Source organism: Guillardia theta, assembly GCF_000315625.1.
Source record: "Guillardia theta CCMP2712 unplaced genomic scaffold GUITHscaffold_12, whole genome shotgun sequence".
Lineage (NCBI taxonomy): Eukaryota > Cryptophyceae > Pyrenomonadales > Geminigeraceae > Guillardia > Guillardia theta.
In genome coordinates this window covers 21,703-42,728 of record NW_005434662.1, presented here as the reverse complement: position 1 = coordinate 42,728, position 21,026 = coordinate 21,703, and the positions used below count along the sequence as shown (strand labels likewise).

General features: G+C 53.3%; 6 protein-coding genes across 6 annotated transcripts; 3 read left to right on the top strand and 3 right to left on the bottom strand.

Annotated features, from left to right (window-relative positions):
- Positions 1-1,985: 1,985 nt before the first annotated feature.
- On the bottom strand, positions 1,986-2,838 carry GUITHDRAFT_150968 (hypothetical protein; the record flags this gene model as incomplete). The annotated part of the gene is made up of 2 exons (XM_005837965.1): positions 2,525-2,838; positions 1,986-2,468 (listed from the first exon to the last, which is right to left on the bottom strand). Coding segments are annotated over exons 1-2 (761 nt in total), but the record flags the coding sequence as incomplete, so codon positions are not given.
- A 2,473-nt stretch (positions 2,839-5,311) lies between these two features.
- GUITHDRAFT_150967 (hypothetical protein) lies at positions 5,312-6,089 on the top strand. Its single transcript, XM_005837964.1, has 4 exons — positions 5,312-5,443; positions 5,489-5,533; positions 5,595-5,861; positions 5,906-6,089. Exons 1-4 carry the CDS (start codon positions 5,360-5,362, stop codon positions 6,038-6,040), a joined length of 531 nt encoding a protein of 176 aa, XP_005838021.1. The 5' UTR covers positions 5,312-5,359; the 3' UTR covers positions 6,041-6,089.
- A 36-nt stretch (positions 6,090-6,125) lies between these two features.
- GUITHDRAFT_102963 (hypothetical protein) lies at positions 6,126-12,317 on the bottom strand (the record flags this gene model as incomplete). The annotated part of the gene is made up of 12 exons (XM_005837963.1): positions 6,126-6,206; positions 6,255-6,314; positions 6,357-6,407; positions 6,515-6,563; positions 6,620-6,710; positions 6,757-6,794; positions 6,851-7,008; positions 7,054-7,135; positions 7,183-7,429; positions 7,494-7,587; positions 7,636-10,414; positions 10,459-12,317. 12 exons carry the CDS (start codon positions 12,315-12,317, stop codon positions 6,126-6,128), a joined length of 5,589 nt encoding a protein of 1,862 aa, XP_005838020.1.
- Positions 12,318-15,002: 2,685 nt separating this feature from the next.
- GUITHDRAFT_66103 (hypothetical protein) lies at positions 15,003-16,045 on the top strand (the record flags this gene model as incomplete). The annotated part of the gene is made up of 9 exons (XM_005837962.1): positions 15,003-15,056; positions 15,102-15,150; positions 15,195-15,239; positions 15,279-15,338; positions 15,382-15,431; positions 15,489-15,602; positions 15,750-15,830; positions 15,872-15,936; positions 15,964-16,045. Coding segments are annotated over 9 exons (600 nt in total), but the record flags the coding sequence as incomplete, so codon positions are not given.
- A 51-nt stretch (positions 16,046-16,096) lies between these two features.
- Positions 16,097-18,293, bottom strand: GUITHDRAFT_161592 (heat shock protein 70; the record flags this gene model as incomplete). The annotated part of the gene is made up of 2 exons (XM_005837961.1): positions 16,097-18,095; positions 18,282-18,293. The coding sequence occupies 2 exons, from the start codon at positions 18,291-18,293 to the stop codon at positions 16,152-16,154; spliced, it is 1,956 nt and encodes a 651-aa protein (XP_005838018.1). The 3' UTR covers positions 16,097-16,151.
- A 2,078-nt stretch (positions 18,294-20,371) lies between these two features.
- On the top strand, positions 20,372-20,998 carry GUITHDRAFT_102960 (hypothetical protein; the record flags this gene model as incomplete). The annotated part of the gene is made up of 6 exons (XM_005837960.1): positions 20,372-20,442; positions 20,563-20,615; positions 20,658-20,690; positions 20,745-20,799; positions 20,846-20,904; positions 20,952-20,998. The coding sequence occupies 6 exons, from the start codon at positions 20,372-20,374 to the stop codon at positions 20,996-20,998; spliced, it is 318 nt and encodes a 105-aa protein (XP_005838017.1).
- Positions 20,999-21,026: the final 28 nt, after the last annotated feature.

Genomic DNA, 21,026 nt, shown 5'->3' with positions numbered 1-21,026 from the left:
GGCCCCATTGCCCTTATCCACTGATTGCTGTGCTGGCTGTGTTTGAAATTGCGACTCTTTTACAACAGGCTGCTGTTGTCGTTGGATTGCACTGTTCGGCCTCTGCTTTTGCTGTTTTGGATTATTTGCTTTTGGAAAATGCTGCTGGGATTGGATTTTCTGTGCCTGTCCCTTAGATTGTACTTCCTTCGCAGGCTCGCACTGCAGGTCTGTGCCTGGCACGATCTCATGGATCACTCCACTCCTATGACCCTTGTCCTGCTTGCTCTTGTTGAGTTGTAAAGAATTTGAATGATTGAGTTGAGAGTCATTGTTCGAGTCGATGACGCTTTCAACCGACTGTATGACAATATTCCTTTTTGCCTCCGTCTTTAACACTTTGCCACTCTTGCTGTATTTCACCGTTTGACTTCCATCTTTTTCGTGTGAATTGAGATCTTTCGGTGGATTTACACCTGATGTGACTTCACCATGCGACTGCTCGGGTAGCTTTGGAAGGGTCTCCACTGCCGTCTCTGACGCAGAAATTAATACCGTATTGCGTTGGCGCATCTGCTTTGGTTGATAACGCTGAATCGCTTCATTGTGATGGTTTTGACTCCGCTTCATATTATCATCATGTTTCCTACTTCCTGAGACGGTCAGAATTTCATCTTTCGTTTCATCCACAGATCTCGGTAGAATTTCAATTTTCTTCTCTCCAGGATTGTTGCCATGCACATCTGAAACTTTATCAATTGCATGTACTCGACGACAACGAGTTGACGGTGTACCTTGTTTCGAGATATCTTGATCCCGAGTCAGTACAGAAATTGTGTTCAAGGATTGGTTGATAGGATCTGAATTCGGTCTTGAAATTTGTTTCGCCTCTCGATCAGAATCCACCTGCAAGTGAACCGTCACAACTGTTTGATTGACGCGGCACAGGTCAAAATATCAAAATATGACATACCTTGATTGAGTTTGTCGGATTCGTTGAGACAGGAGGTCCGATCGAGGTCGAACTCTCTTCTACATTGAAAGTTAAAAAGTAATGAAGAAGATTTTCAAAGACCTGTGTGCTCCACACGTGTTGTAGTATTGACCTCTTTGATCAGATGCTTGGACGCAGATAAATTATTTGTGCAACTTGCTTTTTGATCACTATGCAGCACAGCATGCCGTTCGCTTTCAATCTCTGGATTAGCAAGATCCTTATTCGGCCTTCTCATAATGGCGATTGGAGGCTTTGAAGGACTCAAAGTTGGAGATTTCTCTAGGGGTTCATTTTGTCGTTCCCTGCCTAATTTCGCCCAGGTTGGATCCTCGGGATCATGCTGTGACTTTGTGATCCGATCCTGAACATTTTTGTCGTGGCGTGATGCTGGAGTATTCCTGGAGTCTGTCAGCTCCCCTGAAGATCTCGGATTCGCATCTTCAACTCTTCCTTCAGTGGTGTTAATTCGACCTTGGTCAATCAACACATTTGAAGTTCCATCCTGAGTCAAAATTTGTCTTTCCAATGCTTCAGTACTTCCTGCTCTGTCCCTTCGGAGCGTATCTTGTTCTGGATTTCGAGGCATTTCTCCATCCAATCGTTTGGTCGTTTCAATCGGCCCCCGGGCACCTTGCCCTGGTTGGTACAGTGATCTATTGTCAGGCGTTCTCCCGACAAAACCAGATCTTGATGAGGATCCTTCAGTTCCCATCCTATCTCGGGAAACATCCATGGAACTTCTCTCTGTGTCCACTTGATCACGTTTGTAGGCACCATCGTCACGGAAGTTCCTCTCGAAAGCTTCCCCTGCGTGCCTGCCTCCATCAAAGGATCTACCTCCATCGAAAGGATCAGAACGAAAACCTTGCCTTCCTTGTTTCCATTGATCATGTGATGAATTCCAAGCAGGTCCTCTTTCGCGATCGTACATAATTCTCTCTCGTTCGTGCATGACCCTGTCTCGATCATAATAACCTCGTTCCCGCTCCTGAGATCCACGGAATCTATCAAAAGCTGCTGAACGATCATCTAATCCCCTTCGCTCAAAACCTTTCTGATAACCATGTCTTTCGAAGTCTCTTTCAAATTGTTCTCGCCGATCAGTGAATCTTTCGTAATGTTCTCTACGGTTACCGAATCCACGATCGTTTACACCATTCCTTTCGCCCCTAAACATGCTGTCTGTAGGGTCCATTTCACGTTCTCTAGTTCTATCGCCATCAGGATGGACTGCAAAAGGTACCCTTGCACCTGAGAATCGAGACCCATTCGACGAAAAATCAGACACGGGTTGACTTGAGGAAGTCTGGACAGGTTTCTTGACTTCAACATCGTCATCATCGTCGTCGCATTCATCAGCCCAGGCGGACCCTGAGAACGAAGGAATTTCTTTCTTAATCTCAACAGGCGCTTTTGGAAGCCCCGCACCACCCCATGCAGGCTTTGCAACCTTTGGAGATGTAGGTGCTGCTTTGGGGGAAGTAGGATTCTCCTGATCATGTTGTAAGGAGGAACCTTTCACAAAAACAAAAACAAAAGGGAACAAACCTTGGCAAGCTCATCCTCGAGAGATAATTGAGGTGGTTGTTGGATATTCTCTACATTCCAGGCAGGTTTACTCTTATCCTTGGGGGGTGCATGTGGAGATGAATGGGGAGGGTTACTTTGTTGAGGAGCGTTTGATTGTACACCCCATGTACCACCTTTGTTTTTCTTCCAGGGAAGGTGGGCTGTAGGGTCGACATAGTCTACTAGCTCTCCTCTTGCCTTCTTTTCCTCATGCTGAATCTCTGCTGCTCCCTTCTTGACCTGGTTTGGTAATTTCAAACCAAAGGCAAGCATTGCCGAGAAAGCCGCTGCCTGCTCAAGCAAAACTAGGATGTCAGTCGAGTTTTCATTGCGCCGTGAAGGTTTCTCTTCAACACGTGTCATGGAACCAATTACATGAATGAGATTTGAGGGGCTTCAACAATCAGTATGCAAATTAGAGAAACCAACAAACACTCGCAGAGCACAACTACACTTTCGCACTGACATAGAGCTTTTACAAAGAACAGTTTGTAGAGGGAAACCAAGTTGAGGGATTCGCTTTGATCAAGCTTGAGTACTTCATGGCAACATTCGACTGAAAGCATGAAAGAGAACGAAATGACAAGGTTGTTGTTAGACCCACGTTTCCGTCAGTTTGAAACTTTCGAGAGCGAAGAGAGGAGAAAGAGAGAGATTTGAGGATATCGTGTTACAGCATGCTGACTTGAATACAACTGTTCTTTAGCACTTGACGCAGGAGGCAAGAGCAGGGCAAGCAATCAGAAACAGAGCGAGCACGACATGGATATGGAAAGAAGGGCGGGAGAGAGAGGACTGCGCGGGAGGAAGTTTGGCAAACCACCCTACCCCATCCCTGCACAAAAATCAAAGTACCGGTCCTCAATAGACCCTACCCACATTCAAATTTTCACCCACCTCACTTTACAAGCTTAAATTGGCATCACCCCCTTTCGTTATATATTTTCACCCACCCCCAGACCATCCTTTATTCCTTTTCCTCATTTAACCCCTAACATTTAATGGTCCGCTTGATGAGGACCCTTGCTGTCAAACAATGACCCTACCCCTACCCCTACCACTGGCTCCTCTCTGAGATCCACAAACTTACCACCCGTGTCCTTCATGACCCCTTCATATCCCACCCCCATCACTTCTTTTGTGGACCCCTCACATAGCTACCCCTACCCCCAATCCACAATATCCGATTTGCATGTCGGCTGGACCCTCATGACCTACCCTCTCATAATACTATTTTGGCTCAGTAAAGCACCCCCATATTTGGATGATCACTGGACCCCACCCATCAAATTTATCCCTCTCGGACGCATCACCCCCAGTCATTCATCCACCCACATGTATCCTTCTAGAAGCAGGCACACCTCCCCCACCCCTTTGCTTTGGAAAACACCCCTGGACACACAATGACCGGTGATGAAACTAGGTACCAACTCAAAGATCACCCCCACCCATTGCCTTGGGTTCAATTGCATGTGAGCCTTTATGTACAGGCGCTCATGAACAGGTCATGCACTTTGTACCTTACCCACTGTAGTTTTCTAAGTAGCCTCCTAAGTTCTGAGAGGCTACCCCATACCATCTGGTTCTCTCCTCCCGGACCAATGTGCTTTTTGTTTGCACGTGACTCTTTCACCATGGGGTCACCATGGGCTATGTCTGGAACATAGGGGTGATCAAGTATCTAGGGTGGGGTGGGAGGGGAGGGGTACAGCCAATGACTCACTGTTGAATTGCGACGCTTTGTGCCGAGGGTCACATACAGTTCAGAGATGGGGTGGGGTGAAATAAGCTATTCAAGGAGAGGGGTGGGGTGGTGCTTCTCATTGAGTACCGGTGCTTGTCATAGGAACAATGGAGGGTGGATGATGACGCGACGGTGATGTAGGGGCAACGGAAACCGAAGCACTAGAGGGGGTCCATGGGATGGCACATTAGAAGCAGGGTAGGGTGGGAAGCCTGCGAGGTCATTTGGAGCGTTGAATGCAGGGTAAGAGGATATGCAATTTTTACTAGTTCCTCACTTAGATCAACTTGATACTATACTGTACCCCAGCCATGATGCCTGCCTGAAGGCCCACATAAAGTACCCCCTTCATTTCCCACCAAATGAGAGGTGGTCGAAAGCAGGCCTGCAACAAAGTGCAGAGGGGTTGGCCCGACCTGCCGCTCAACAGCCGGACCGGAGGCCCGATCCGATAGGCATGATCATCGCCGATCGCCGGGCCGTGGGCCGGGCCCGGCTCTTGCACGGTCAGTGACCGTGAACCGCCGCCTTGGTTCCAAGGCCGGGCTGTTGAGTAATTTTGAGGTACTGGTACTGGACCGACCAACGGAAATCGAGTGATCCTACTAGGCTGGCACCAGACGAATTTCGGGCGACTCAGCGCCATGATGAGGAGAGACGCCGCTGAGGCTCAGCTCAGCTACTGGCAGACTCAGCTAGTGACCGAGTGAGATCCGGGAGAAGACTAGACGAGGGCCGCTCAGCCGATTGTCTTGCTTGAAGATGAAGTTGAAGAATAGATGAGAGAACCTGAGCCTGAAGCCTGATGATCTTTCTGCTAAAGAATCAGCTGGGCGGCTTCACTGCCGGAGGGTGTTGAGAAAGGAAAGAGCGCTGATTCAGGAACTAGTGCAGTCCTCGATGGAGGAAAGAGAGCAGGAAGAGGTAGCAATGCGAGGGAGAGCAAAGGAGATGTGTTGAGACAGGAGTAGACTTGCCCAACTTACAAGCCACGGCGACGCTCTGACTCTCAGACTTGTTTCCAGTGGCCTGACGTCCTTACGTTCTGCTTCCTGTGAGAGGCGTCTGAGATGGAAGAGTGGGAAAAGTATGGGCTGGACAAGCGAGTGGATTATGACAACCTAGGGCGCGTCTTCGAGAGGATGGATCTCAAGGTGAGATCTCTGTTGGGCTTCACCTGGCTTCTGAGCATGTCGCAGAAAGACGGCAAGATCGACGTCCAAGAGCTGACTCAGGCGTACAAGGTAAACCTCCCTAGTGCTCTCCTCGTCCTGTTGCTGCTTCAACTCACCTCTTCGACGGCAGAATCTCGGGTACCAGCCGCGGAAGAGGACGGAGTACGGGCTGTCAGAGGTGGAAGACATCATCTGGGAAGTGGACGAGGACGCTAACGGGTGGATCGACTGGGACAACTTCGTCCAGCTCTACGTGCGATGCCGAAAGGACAGGACGGGCCAAGAGCCGACACGACTTTACAACCTGATAGAGTTCATGGTGTGCGACAAGGATGGCGGAGGGACGATGAGCGAAGACGAGTGCATGGAAATCCTTTACCATCGCTATGGCAAGGAGGTGCGACCGAGGAGCTGGAGGGTAGGGCTGACCTGAGCGAGCAGGTGATGGGGAAGCTGACAGATCAGTTGTTTGGTAAGAGCGTACAGGAGACAGAGAAAGAATTCTCCTTCGCTGAGTTCCTGGACCTGGTAGATCCTTACAACGGCATCTTGACGCACAGCAAGAGGCAAACATAACCAGAGCTTCAACATTTAATTGCGAACTTAACAGACATGAACGTTTGAGATGTTTCACTTCAATCCTATGTGTACAATCGCCTCTTCATCGCCGCGGGCCCTGGGGTGAGCTCGCGTCTGTTCCTCCTCCATGAGTTCCTACCATCTCTGCCAACTTGTGTAGCGGCTGCGTCTCGATCAGCCCCGGGTCGAGTCCAGCAGAGCGTTTTCTCACCTCGGGTCCCATGCATCGAGCTCGGATGTGCTTTATCCAGCTTGTTCGAGACGCGGCATCCTGGCAACAGGTCAGCCAGCAGGAGCTGCAGCTGAAGGCTACCTTGGCGCAGATGCGAAGTGACCGTATCACGTCCTGCCCACTCCCCTGCACCTTTGGGATCAATCACCAGATGGAGTTGAGAGTAGAGATGGAGCACAAGGAAGAGGGGAGGGAGAGGGGGAGGGATGAACGGGAGCGGGGAGGAGAAGATCTGTCACCGAGCCCTGTCCTCTCACAGAGATCTCGAAGTTGAAGGAGGTCGGGTCCCTGAAAAGGTTGTCAGTGAGGGAGGAGGAGGAGAAGTTCAGTGCCTGCGACTCGACTCGAAGGCGTTGATGAAAGTCTCTCGCTCCTCCAGAAGGAAGACCACATCGTCCTCCGACGCCTCCCCACCGACCACTGAAGGAGCTGGACCTGTGCAGCAAGTGAGGGAGGGGCAGGTCAAGGAGGACTGGGGCACCTGCGGGGCTCTGAAAGACCAGCATCTTCAAGGAGAGGCTGCAAGAAAGTCTCAGGCTCCCTCCCCCTCCTCCTCGCAAGCTCTTGCTACTCACCCGTCCAGCTCGCACCACTTCAACTGCCAGCCGCTCTCATGGCTCCTCTCCGATCGCGTGAGGCTCCGCTCTCCCTGCACACTCGTGCCTGCCTGCTGCCGCCTGTCCTCCTGCACAAACAAGAACCCACACATCTGGATCGTCTCCAAGTTCGCGATCTGCCAGGCACGTGACTTGACTTCACCCCGTCAGCGACCCTCCACCTCGTGTGCCTCCGCCTCCAGCCTCGCCCTCATGTACGTCTCCACGAGGTCGCCCGCTCTCGCCTTCCTCGCGCCCTTGCCTCTGCTCAGGTGACCTCACTCGCTCGCATGCATGGCACACAACTGTACCTCGTCCGGAGGCCAAACGCGGCCTCCCAGTACGGCATCCTCTTGGCGACAAGCAGGTTGAACATGCGAGTCCGGCAGAGAACCTCTAGGATCTCCGGCTCCTCCGACGCGCCGACAAGGCCTGCTGTGTCGACATGGACGACATTCGTACCGCTGGGAGGGAGAAGCTTCTTCTGTCTGATCTCCATCACCGCATCGTCGTCAACAGCGTTCTGAACGAAGAGAGGAAAGCGGAAGACCAAACTGACTGGAATCACAAGTCACAAGAGCGCAAGGGAAGAGAGGTCAGGTGCATGCATTGTTCGCCTCACCGAGGTCAAACAGGAGGTTGTTTCTCAGAACATCTACACAAGTTTGCAGCGGAGAGACGTGGTTCTCATTCAAAGACTTCCACGTCCCAGGTGCCTGTCAACCAGGTCAACCCAGTCATGCTGACGTCACCTGTTCCCTCACCGTGATTGCCTCAGCCCAGATCTCGTCGTTGGTCGTCTTGGCTGGATCACACGCGGCGTGTCCTTGGAGCACGTGGAGGACTCGCTCTTCGAAGGCGAGGAGACGCTCGTCCATGGCCCGGGCGAGAGCGACTCCTGCGCTGCTGCGCTCGAGAGCACTGAGGGCCGGGGGGATGGAGAGAGTCTTGTGCGTTGTGTCCAGCACCGACACGTTGGAAGGGACTCTTCCTCGCGGAAGGGCAGGTCTGGTGACCCCGAGGAGGAAGGGGAAGGGGGAGTCAAGCTCGGTCAAGAAGTTGATAGGGAGGATAGGAATCATAGTGAAGGGCCACTCAAACGGGAAGAGCAGCAGCTTCAAGGCCTCGAGGATCGGGAACAGCACGCTGGCATCGTCTGCCACAACCAGCAATTGTGGCTCGCCGAGGAGGAGGAGGAGGAGGACCCGGCGAATGGTGACGAGGTCCAGGCAGCGGAAGAGGACGGCAAAGTCGATGTCTGCCAGCGGGAGCTCCTTGGCGGAGGGGCGCTGGACGTGGACGATCTGACTGTACATCTGAACATGCAGCGGCTGTCCGGGGAGGGGCACAGGCATGGCGAGGATGGAGATCAGCTCCTTGACGTGCGACGTGTCCCAGGGCACCGAGGCAGGCAAGTTCGAGGCGTAAGCAGTGAGAGCGAAGAGGATGGAGGCATGAAATTGAGTGCGAGAGGCGACGAAGATAGCCTCGGGAATCCACATCCCCTCCTTCATCTCCTCCCGGTACCGCGAGTAACAGTGCAGGTAGACCCCGTTGTCCGTCCCCTCCGGCAGGAAGGTCGTGTACGTCTCGCAGCCCCGATCTGAGCGCCAGATGAGAGCACCGCACGGCAGCACGAGGGTAGGAAGCGGCTCCTTGGGAAGCGAAAACGCTCCTACCGTCTCCAGGCACCTCAGCTGGGGCCGGAAGGGGCCATCAAGAAACTGCGAGTCCTTGCGGAGGGCGTGCTCGAGCCCAGCAGCGACGGGAGGGGAGAGGAGAGGCTCTAGAGGGCGCTTGTGGAGGCTGACGACCCCCACAGCGTCGATGAGGTTTTGCACCTCCTGCGCAAACCTGGCAGGGTCATCCTTGGAGGAGGAGCTGGCGTCAAGCACGCTCCAGGTGAGCTTCTCCTGGGACTGAGCTGGACCCCTGCGGTCGTCTCGTCTCAGCAGGTCGTGCTTGTCTGCTCTACGGACTGCGGTGACGGAGAGATCAGCGCTGGAGGAGAACCTCTGAGATCCACTCGCTCGGTTGGCGATGGAGGCTGAGCTGCTGGGGTCGACATGTGGCAAGCCGCTGACAGGTGCGTCCTCCTTGAAGAGGTAGTCGACCGGGAGGTCAGCGGGAGGATGGGACATCGGCAGCTTCTCCTTGGAGGGCTCAGCGGAGTTGAGCGAGGCAGACTGGATGGGAGAGACTCGCTGAAGGTGAGCCTCGAGCATGTGGAACTTCTCGGCAAGCGCAGGAGCGTCTGCAGCCTTGGGTGACTTGCCAGGGGTTCGCTTGATCCCCCGCTTCGCGTTCGCTGCTGTCCCTGCTAGTCGCAACGCCTTGCTCGCCGCCACTGTCGCCTGGTTGGGCTTGTCTGCAGCTTCAGCGGGAGCCGGAGCTCTGTTCTTGCTGGGAGGCTCTACCGAGGACGACCGGCCCTCATGTTGCCGCTCCCAGGCAGCTCGTTGGCGAGCGATGTGTCTGACGGCAGCGTTCTCGCTCATAAGCTCTCGTTTCCGGGGCTTTCGATCCCCGTCGCTGACCTCAGCGTCTTCTAACCGAGCCCTCCCGGCGCTCAACGAGCGAGCTCGCTCAGACCGTCTGTCGGCCTGCTGCTCCACCGTGACCGAAGAGCCTCCATCGCTGTGCCTGGAAGTAGCAGGACGAGACTTGGGCCTCGGGGTGCTCACCAGGGCTCTGTTGTACTCCTTGATGCGCTCGCGTTGACTCTCACGGATCTGATGGACTTGAGAGAGCGAGAGCGAGAGCGAGGTAGACGCCTCCTGCTCCACCGGCTTGTCATCAGAGCCATCCAACGAGTGCGAGAAGCTCCGCAGACGTTCTGCGTAGCTGCTGCTGTCAGCCGCTGAGGGGAACTTGACGTCCGGGTCGTTCATGACCTTCTCCTCCCACTCTTTCCTCCATCTCTCCATGACAACGTCGGGGTCAACATACCTGGGCACCTTCTGGGAGGAGGACGCCTTGAACCCGCTGGGAGGGTTCCTCCAGGGACGTGGCTGAGGTCGCTGAGTGGTCTTGGAGTACACCTCCGTCTGAAGAGAGAGTTTCTTCGTGTCCTGCGACTTGAGAGAAGCTGCCTGCTTCGCGCTCGCAGCCTGCACGCTTTGCTGCTTCAGCTGCTCGATCCTCGTTCGCTTCTCTTCGTCTTTTATCCGAGCACTCTTGGTCATGCGCATCACGCTCGAAGAGAAGGAGTCAGCTTTGACGAGCCTCCGAGGGTTCGGGGCTGCTTCCTGCTTGGGCAGCCTGTCGTTTGACTTGTTCTTGTTCACGTACTGGGTCAAGGCGTCTTTCCAGGCCCTCTTGAGCTTGTCGTCGATCACAGAGTTGGTCGAGCTCTTCTGTTCGAGGCTGCAGCTCGCGTCAAAGAGGCTTCCTATGAGATCACGTTGGAGGTCGTCGAAGTAGGCGATCTCCTGGGGCACCTTCCCTCCCACCTCCGTCCCTCTGATCTCAGGATGTGCTCCGTCGACAAGCTCAAGGGTTGCCGTGACGTACTCCTTGCTGTGCTGGCTCTCCTCGACGTCACTGCAAGAAAATCAGAACAGCAGCGTGGAAGTATCCAACAACACCTTGTGGCACTAGCGAGAAGCACGTCATACTGATCCAGATGTAGATTTCTTGAAAGATCGAGCGACTCGGCATCTTCATGTTCCATGGGCGACGGATGATTCGCGTCGAGTTCGAACGACTCCTTATCGCTCTCCCTCTTTGACAGCGAGGCAACTAACGACTCTTCATCCTCCGTCTTGCTGTTGCCTTCCAGCTCCTTGTGCTTGCCATCATCATTCCACTCCATGTCGACGCTTGTCTCCTTGTCTTCTTCGTCATGCATATCCGCGAGCTGAGGACGTTGACTGCTGGGCGCTTCGCTCTCGCCCATGGCGTCTTGCTCGTCAGATCCCGAGGCTTCTCCTTGATTGGGAGGCTCGGATGCTGGCCCCGCCTCAGCATCCATCGCTTCAGTCATAGGCTCAGCCCCCTCGTCCTCGAACACGTCCTCGTAAACGATCTGAATGTGCGTTGAGGGGAGATGCCCGCTCCTGTCCCCGATCCGCCCGATGTACCAGCCCTGGTCAGTGTCATGATCCCACGAGACTCGATGCGTCAGCTTGATCTTGTCTCCCTTCCGAAGCGTCAGCTCGTCGCTCTCAGTGGCGTCATAGTTGAACTTGGCGATGGCTGTGAAGTCAACAGGCACAAACTCTTCTTGCGCATCCTCTTCCCCCGTCGCTGCTGGCTGCTTGAGCGACTGCTCGACGTCTTGCCCAGCATCGCTGGAGCTGACAAGAGAATCATCTCTATGCTCGTCAAAACTTTCCACGGGTGCTGTGGCATCCTCTTCTTGTGAGGGGCGTTCAGGTTCAGGGAAGTGAACCCATTGGTTATCGTTGGCATGCGTCTCCAGCGCCTCGGTCTTGCTCTCGGCATCCTCATCGTCAGCAGTAGATGTCTCGGTTGCCTGCTGGTGATCGGCAGATGCTGCGCCAGCTGAGGGCTCTTCTTGGGCGTTGGGAGAAGGGAACATGGTGTAGACATGCTCAATGAGCTCCTTGAGGACGACAGCTGCTTGAGTTGCCCGCTCGTTGCGATCGCCGTTCGACAGCACTTGTTGCTTGTCTTGCGCCATGAAGCGTGCGAAGTGCTCGGAAGCGTCATGTAAGGTGAAGTGATTATGATCCGAGTGTTGCACGACAAGGTTGAGCAATCCAAGGAGATTGAGGAAGACGGGCGAGAGCGTGTTCGTCTGGATCGCTTCTAGGAGGATGCTCTGAACTCGAGCATGCGATTTCTTCACCCCCTGGATACACATGGCTTCGTATAAGGGATCCAACAACTTGACAGGAAAGATCGGAGAGCTACTGTGCATGAAGCACTCTTCGAGTATGGTCGTCGCCAAAGCTGCATTGTTCATTGAGATGAAATCGACTTGTTTTCCTGCCAGGATTGCCTGCATCACAGAAACCTTGAGTTGCTCGCTACATTTCTCCTTGAAAAGACCAGGAGAGTTGAGACCCTCATTGGCGAGGAAATCCATCGAATCGTTGATTGCTCTCTCAAGATTCTCGTCTCTTTGATTGTTCGCCTCCTCCTTCCTCGCTGCATCTTTCTTCAGCTTCTCCTCTGCAAGTACAGCAGTTTCATGCGTTGTCTGACTGCTGTTCTGAGCCTTATGCATCTTGTCAGAGGTGTAGGACTGGTTCGTACTCGATTTCTCTTCCATATCTCGCTGTCGTTCAGCCCGAGCAAGATCTAGCGCAGGGACTGTTTGCTTCTGCACACTTGCAATCTGCTGAGGAGGTTGAGAAGAAGCTTTTTGCACCTCCTGATTGTTCTGCGGTGCAACATCACTTGAAGCCGCCTTGTCTTTAGAACCCTTGTTCTTGGATCTTGACATCCCAAAACTTGCTACTTTCAAGAGCTTCTTCATGTCGACTGCTCAAACTGCTGAGAAACCTTGGAGAACTCACTTCTAAGAAAACATGGGAACAGTGTGATGAAACGGATGTCAGATCTGCCCGATGTTTGGAGAGTTTTTCTTGATGTTCATGAAATGACCTGCTTGTTTGATGTCAAAGTGAGCCTCTAATTGAGGGCAAATAGGCTCAACAGACTGAGTCTTGTTGGCATTCAACGCCATATAAAACCAATGCTCTGATTGCCTTGTTCCTTTCTAAATGACCTCTCCTCCATGTCAGACGTGCACACATCTTCATCGTCTACTCTGCCGGCTTCCAATCGCTTTTCTCAAGCCCATCTGACATGGCAAAGCCATGCTTGTCTTCTAATTATATCTTATGCCCTATTACTCTAATCGTCTGAAGCATCTTCTGTTTTAATCTTAATCATCCTTCCCAAATCAGCATCGCTTTCGCTTCTGTCCTCAACATCATCGTCGATTTGTTCACCTTGCCTTCGCACATCCTCCTGCCTTCCTTGCTCCCACTAAAAGTCTTGAGAAGCCAATGATTCTATATACATCAACACTGTGATCTTAAGGATGCTGCCTTTTTCTTCCTCTCACAATGTCGTCAAATTCACCAGCATCTACCAACCTGTCTCTCTCTCTCCCTCGCTCCCTCGCTCCCTCGCTCCCTCCCCCCCCCTGCCTGGCTGCCTGGCTGCCTCTGTCTCTCTCTCTTCCCTCCTCCCCTCCCTCCCTCCCTCCCTCCCTCCCTCCCTCTCCCCCCCCCCCACCCCTGCCTGCCTGCCTGCCAGTCTCTGTCTCTGTCTCTGTGCCTGCCTGCCTGCCAGTCTCTGTCTCTGTCTCTGTCTCTGTCTCTGTCTCTGTCTCTGTCTCTGTCTCTGTCTCTCCCTCCCTCCCTTCCTCCTTCAACCTTCTCCACGCACAGGCATCCCGGCCATGCAAACTCAAATTGAAATTTGAGAGCAGGCTTTGATTTTTTGCTTTAAAACATGAAATAACCAGAGGTGATTTCAAAATTTATTTGAGGTTCCGATCGCACACAAACAGACTGTAACGGGTACGAGTCAAGTTTGCTGACTCCGCACAAACTCGCTGAGGCTGGCCCGGGAGCACTACTGCAGTCACGGTCACGGCCCCGGCCCGCCGTTTGACCACCGGGCACCGTACCGAACGGTGGCCGGGCACTGCGGAGTGCGCCGCCGGCACCGAGTCAGTGACTGTCAGTTAAGTTTGGGGGACAGCAGTTGGCCGGATTGGGCCCGTTTGGTTCTCGCTGTCTTTTCTCTTCTGATCGCCGTTTGGCCTGTGCGACAGTGTCAGGGTCAAGCCTCCTCGACTCTCCTGATTGTCCTCGTACTGATCTTTAACTTAACTTTGAGTAAAGATGACTGTCACACCGTGACGCCGCCCGCTACTAGGCTATGATCATCATCGGAGTGACCCGGCCCCCGCGCCACTGAGTCAGACTGAGTCTGATTTCAGTGAGGGTCATCATCATGGCATCGGACTCGGAACTCCCAGTCCCGACGGACCGTCGCCGTGACGGCTCCGGACCGTCCGACCCCGGCCCGCCGGGCATCATAGGCTCATCCGGCGGCGGCGGCGGCGGCGGCGGCGGCGGCGGCGGCGGCGGCGGCGGCGGCGCGGCGGGCCTGCTGCCGCGCCGGGCGGCCCGCCCTGGCTTCTCCCGGGCCGGGACTCCAGACACCGTGGCACTCGGCGGCCCCGGCCAGTGCTGCCGCAGTCGGAGGGCCCCGGCGCGGCCTGCCAGGCTGGCCGCCGGGCACCCGGTGGCCGCAGCCCTGACTCGCCATGATCCGCCGTGACTGTTCCGGGTACGGGGTCACCCGTCGCTCAACTTTTAGTTGGGCCGGGTCACGCCGGGCCGTGACGGCCGACTCCCGCACGCCGTCAGCCGGGCGTGCCACGGTGACGCGGGCCCCGGCGGCCGGCGGCCGGGTCTGCCGGACTCCCGTGACCGGACCGTTCGGCGGGCCGGGCCGCCGTACTATGGAAGTATGAGCGATACATCTGGGAGTTTTAAAGGGCTTATCATGGCGGAAAGAAGCGTCTTGGGGATCGTGCTGCTTCTGTCCTCGGTTGACTCCTTCGTTCTGCGAGCCCCCCTCCTGTCTCCTCTCTCTCCTCTGTGGCTGCTCAAGAGCCTTCCCTCCCGACCCTTGCAGGCCCTCTCCTGCACTGCTCGGGACAAAGCGACCCTTCAATGGTCTCGTCGTGCTTTTGTCGGTATCTGCGTAGCCGCGTCGCTGCCCGTCCGTGCAGCGACAGCGGAGGTCAAGTGGGACAAGCCGCAAGATGAAGACATAGAGATAGTGCAGCGAGGCATCAGAGCGTTCGATGGGAAGAGACTGCCTGAAGCCGAGAGTTTGTTCTCCTCAGCGATCGAGCGCTGGCAACGCATGAAGCGTCCTCGTGATGAGTTGGCAGAGCTCTTCAAGGTGTCTCACACTCACTCCCGCTCAATGTTCATGATGCTGTTTCCAGTTTCGAGCAAATGCTCGGGTGGATCTGAAACGGTTCTCAGAGGCCAAGCAGGTGAACTAGAAAAATCTTGTGTACCTGCTCAAGGCCGCCGATGCAGGATTACGACACAGTCCTAGCGATCATGGAGGAAGGGCAAAAGGAATGTTGAACTGAAGCTAAAGAGAGATATGCTCATGGTGGCTACAGGAGAAGAATGGAAAGGCTATATACATGGAGTACCCAGACACCTTCGTTCAGGTGAGGCATGCAAGATGAGGCATGTGCATTGAGACAAGGAGACAGCGAGGATTGTGTAGTGAAGGGTTGGGCAACTGGGAAGATGCAATCCAAGGTCGTGTTGTGTGATGCGAATCTCCTTGTCTCATCTCACCTCAGATTACTCTCGCGCCATCCAACTGTGGGGAGGAGGTCGAGAGCAAGGTCGAGTGGAGGACCTCTTTCCTGCATGATCCTTCACAGGCGTTAATCCTTACGTCCTCACCTTTCGCGCGAACGCTCTTGCCAAGCTGGGGAAATATAGTGAGAGCTGAACCTGAGCTCGGTGGGGTCTAAACATTGCAAGATGAGGCACTGGTGGACTACGAAGCTTCCGACCGATTGTTTGTCGCGGTAGTTCGATGACATCTCTCGCCGTCCTCCTTCCTCATACTGACCGCCTGGCATTCGCAGCTCAGAGATGAAGCTCGAGCACTGGACGTGAGAGCGAATTATGCGCTCGCTCTCTACCAGGCAGATGATTTGAGGTTGACCATGTTCACTGCTGACCCATTGCACCACCTACAGGTCGGACAGACGAAAGAAGCTACCAAGGTAAAAAAAAAGCGATTACGCTACCAACTAGTACTGATGCCTCTAACAGATGATGTCGGACATCATCCGGAGAAATCCCGGTAACACTGTTTGATGGAATGTGCTGTAAATGGTCATAAGTTGTCAGGTTACACGGACATGCACGTTGCTCTTGCCGCCATCGCATGGAGTGCGGGGGATCGCGAGACTGCTGAGTCGGAGGTGAAAGCAACCTAGAAGGGGAGGTTCTGATTTGAATCCAGTGGGAATTCGCATGCAACAAGATCCAGACAGGATGCAGTCTCTACAGGCAATCCCTTATCTCCAGGTAGACTTTTCTGTGACTAGTCTGCAGAGACCTTGATTGGCTGTCCACTGTGCGCCGATGGCCACCCGCCATGGTTGCCAACATGGCACTTTTCTTGGGAAAGAAGTGATATCAAGAAATAACCGAAATGTGTGCACCAATCAAGACAAACCACTGCATATGAATGATATCGAAATCATTTATTACTAGTACAGGAGTTGAAGATGTTGTACGACTTAGTCGACCTCCTCGATGTGAGGTCCGCCAGCGCCACCAGCACCAGAAGGAGGAGCACCACCACTCATGTCAGGCATGCCGCCGCCCATATCAGGCATTCCTCCACCCTGGTAGAGCTTGGTCATGATGGGCATGGCGACACCCTCCAGAGCCTTCTGCTTTGCCTCGAACTCTTCAACTTCAGCATTGGCATTGCTCTCCAACCAAGAGATGGTCTCGTCAATTTTGCTGGTGAGCGAAGACTTGTCTGATTCGTCGAGCTTGCCAGCAACCTTCTCGTCGTTGAGCGTGTTCTTGAGAGAATAAGCGTAGTTCTCAAGAGAGTTCTTAGCGTCAACCTTCTTGCGCTGCCTCTCGTCCTCCTCCTTGAAGCGCTCAGCCTCCTTGACCATGCGCTCAATGTCATCCTGGCTGAGACGACCCTTGTCATTAGTGATGGTGATCTTGTTCTGCTTGCCGGTGGACTTGTCTTGGGCCGAAACGTTCATGATACCGTTGGCATCGAGATCGAACGACACCTCGATCTGTGGAACACCACGAGGGGCAGGGGGAATTCCATCCAACTGGAACTTGCCAAGAAGATTGTTGTCCTTAGTCATCTGACGCTCTCCTTCATAAACCTGGATGAGCACACCAGGCTGATTGTCCGCATACGTGGAGAAGACCTGGGACTTCTTGCAGGGAATGGTGGTGTTGCGCTCAATGAGCTTAGTCATCACACCTCCGGCAGTCTCGATACCGAGGGACAAGGGAGCAACATCAAGAAGAAGAAGATCCTGCGTCTTCTCAGAGTCGACTCCAGCCAAGATGGCAGCCTGAACAGCAGCTCCGTAGGCAACGGCCTCATCTGGATTGATGCTCTTGTTCAACTCCTTGCCATTGAAGAAGTCCTGAAGGAGAGACTGGACCTTGGGAATACGAGTTGAACCTCCGACAAGAACGATCTCGTGGACCTGGCCTTTAGAAATCTTGGAATCCCTCAAAACGCGATCGACAGGGTCGAGGGTTCCACGGAACAAGTCAGAACAAAGTTCCTCAAACTTGGCGCGAGTGATGTTGGTGTAGAAATCAATTCCCTCGAAGCAGGAATCAACCTCAATGGTAGTGTTGGCCGCTGATGACAGGGTTCGCTTGGCTCGCTCACAAGCCGTCCTGATACGACGAAGAGCACGAGCGTTCTCAGATGGATCCTTCTTGTGCTTCCTCTTGAATTCTTGGAGAACAAACTGAACCAAACGATTGTCGAAGTCCTCTCCTCCCAAGTGAGTGTCACCAGCAGTAGCCTTAACCTCGAAGATTCCATCGTCGATGGTCAAAAGAGAAACATCGAAAGTACCACCTCCAAGATCATAGATCAAGATGTTACGCTCTCCGCTACCCTTCTTCTCGAGACCGTAGGCAATGGCAGCAGCAGTAGGCTCGTTGATGATACGAAGAACGTTGAGACCAGCAATCAAGCCAGCATCTTTGGTGGCCTGACGCTGGGAGTCGTTGAAGTAGGCTGGAACGGTGATGACAGCGTGCTTGACCTCCTTACCCAAATAGGCCTCAGAGGTCTCCTTCATCTTGGTGAGAATCATAGAGGAGATTTCCTCAGGAGAGAAGGTCTTATTCTCTCCCTTGTATTCGGCCTGGATATGAGGCTTGCCATCCTTGGTGACAACCTTGAATGGAAAGTGCTTCAAGTCAGCCTGGAGGGAGGGATCATCCATCTTGCGACCGATGAGACGCTTGGCATCGAAAATGGTGTTGTGGGGATTCATCGCAGCCTGGTTCTTGGCAGCGTCTCCGATAAGGCGTTCTGACTCTGTGAAGGCAACCCACGATGGAGTAGTCCTGTTGCCCTGGTCGTTGGCGATGATCTCCACACGTTCATTTTGCCAAATTCCTACGCAGGAGTAGGTGGTTCCAAGGTCAATGCCAATGGCTGGGCCATCAATTTTCTGTTACAAGCAAGTCAGCAAGGCTCAACAGCAAGCAACGGCAATATTCGGAAAGTAAAGCATTACGAATGTATGCTAAAACAGAGAGGGAATACAAAACAGACGAGCAAAACAACTGTGCCTGCATAGAAGCAGACACAAGGAGCAGTAGGGTTTACATCCTTCTCTTATCAACGCGTGGCGTACCTTGTTGGACATGGCGCGTGCTGTGTCCGAAGCTCCTCACACTTCTTTTCCCGCCTTTCCCCCCAACCCACCCCACCCCCGCATCTAGGTCGCTTTTGACATGCCCCACCCCCCTCCATTGGATGGGCCCTTCATTTCGTTAAAAAAAAGTATGGATCCCTGCAAGACGGTGGTATGAAGAGCGTCCAATCCGGCATCTAAACCCTCCCAAAAAAAACTTTTCATCTGGGTACGCCAACTCTGTTCTTGAAGGAGTGGACGGTGATTAAAATGTTCCATCTGATTGTCAATATTTTGTCTGAATTAGAGGGTAGGGGTAGTTCGAGAGAAGGTCTAGATTATTTATTCCATTGCTGATTGGCACACGTGGCTCGGCTTAGACAGGCTTCTCCAAATCTCCCGAAATTTAGTCAAAATATGTAAAATTTCCGCTTCATTTTGAAACTTGCACTGTTTTGTGGAATCAATTTTGTTGTGATATAAAACCATTTTTTAAATCTAGTCTTCTCGAAGTTCTGCTGCTGTCGTATCCACCCACCCTACCTGAGAGCTGTGACTCCAGGGTGTCTACACCCCTCCACCCTCGTGTTTCCGACACGGGATGCGGACTGCCCAATCTGTATGACGGGGTCGGGGGTTCATTTTGACCCAACCCAATTTGTGCTCGAGGGGGGAGGGTAGTACCAAAGCAGTAGAGGTAGTAGTCTCCAGGACAAGGTGTAGTAGTAATATATATATATATGTACCAGGAGTAGTATCAGTAGTATCAGTAGCAGCAGTAGCATCAGTAGCAGCAGTAGCAGTAGTAGTAGCAGTAGTAGTAGCAGTAGTAGTAGCGAGGTCAACGTAACGTAGTACAGGCGACTCTGATAAATTTTGCTAAAAAGAATCTCGCCGGGGCCCGGTCGCCCGACCCGGCTCTGATGACTACTGAAGTTCTGCCGATCTCATCCGGATCAACAGATTTCCGTACTGAGTTTTAACTTAACTCAGTTTGAGTAAAGGATATTTCAATCGCAGCCTTCACTGCTTGTGAGAGAAGAGCTTGTCAAGCCGCGACCGTCAGGCTTGTTTGTAGTACGAGGACAATCAGTACTTCACTGAGACAGTGCGATCAGACAGGCAGAACGTCTGGAGTGACTTGCCCTGACGCTCGAGTGAGTCCAGGAAGGGAAAGTAACGGTTTCAAGCCGCCGCTGAGCCTTGCTCGGAAGTCCGGGGAGTGGTCCTCAGCGGCTCAGCGGCTAGTGCTGCCTGCCTGCCAAGCCTGTGAGCGCCCCCCGCTGAAGCTTAGTGAAGGGTGGCGACCGTTGCAGGGCCGACAAACTTCAAGGGTCCTCAAGCGAGTCAGGCCGCTCGGATTCACTCAGTGACTTGAGAACTGACTCTAACTGATTCCTGACTGTCAATGATGATGAACATTGATGTCGCTCATCAGTTTCGAGCCTCACCATCAGTTTTACAGGCGATGCTGGCATATCTCCCTATCTCTTACGGTCTCTGAATCTCTTAGTCTCCAAGAGCGGCGACTGTATTCGACAGCATGGTGCTTCTTCCATTTCGTCTACCGGCGGAGAGGGCTGTTGCTGTCGACATCATGCTTTGTATAACCTTTTTATTGCTGCATTCATGCTATGCCGCGACTCGGACAGTATGGCCTCTGGAAGCCGCTTGTTCTCAAAAAGCTTCCAAGTATTTCTTCATCTATCTCTTGGATGTACAGCTTCTTGCTGTGATGGCTTGGCTAATCTTGATTGCGACACATTCAGGTTCCTGACGGCTGCAGCTTCGACATTGACTTCTGCAGACCGATCTTGATATCCAATGTTGGAAGCACAAACGATACAGCAGGACAAGGAGTCGGGTGATGGAACTGCAGCACATGCAGTGCAACATTCGATCGCTCATTTCGCAGCAGTATTACATCGTGGGAGTGCTACATGCCGGTCAATGCTACGGTGGAAGTAGCGACAGCACGATGCCCAGGCGTGTTGACGAGGTTCTTAGATGCTCTGAATCGTGTTTACGATTGAGGAGAGTGCAGAGCAAAAATTGCAAACATTCGAGCACGACCGTGCTGGGGATCGTACATGGACGACATGCCGTGCAGCCTGGATCTAGCCATCCAGACTCTTTACGGACCAACAGTGGAGCTGGCAAGGTGACACGTGCAAGTTGCGAGGAGAAGAAGTCACCAACGTACTAGGGATGATGCAGCGTATTTCTCTGCAGGGATCAGGTTCTTTCTACCTCTCTGCTCACTTGATCCCCTTGCTCCTAGGCTGAATTCGCTTTTCTCCTACAGCATCGCTGCCAACCGCTATGGATCTCGAGGTTCCGAGCAATAGCTGCGATCCTTATCTGAGCTCTCATCAGGTGTCCAGCTGGACTATTGCAAGCTTCGACTGGGTAGGGCATGGCGAAGGAGCGTTAGAGCTAGTGAGCCTGACAACCTTCGTGTAGGAGGAGCGCCATATGCCTTCTCGTGCGGAGTCAACCAGACTACACAATCCTTCAGGTGCGCCTGGACCTCTCACCTACCAAACTTTCATCTTTGCTTGCAGCACGTTCTCCATCGTCTTGAACTCAGCTGAGGGAAGTAGGCCGGGGTTGCTTCTCTCAGGTTCTTGTGCTTGAAGTTGACCTCGGGCGCTAACTTTACTCTTCCAGCCCTCCTGATGCTTTTGTTGAAACTCATCCATGCATATTCAGAATGATGAATGCTGATCCAACCACGCACAGAGT

What these genes read in the sequence shown, in the direction of transcription:
- GUITHDRAFT_150967 (XM_005837964.1), top strand. Translation starts at nt 5,360, where the DNA reads ATGGAAGAGTGGGAAAAGTATGGGCTGGACAAGCGAGTGGATTATGAC. An exon ending in TCGAGAGGATGGATCTCAAG is followed by an intron (nt 5,444 to 5,488) that starts GTGAGATCTCTG and finishes AGCATGTCGCAG; the next exon opens with AAAGACGGCAAGATCGACGT. An exon ending in AGCTGACTCAGGCGTACAAG is followed by an intron (nt 5,534 to 5,594) that starts GTAAACCTCCCT and finishes CTTCGACGGCAG; the next exon opens with AATCTCGGGTACCAGCCGCG.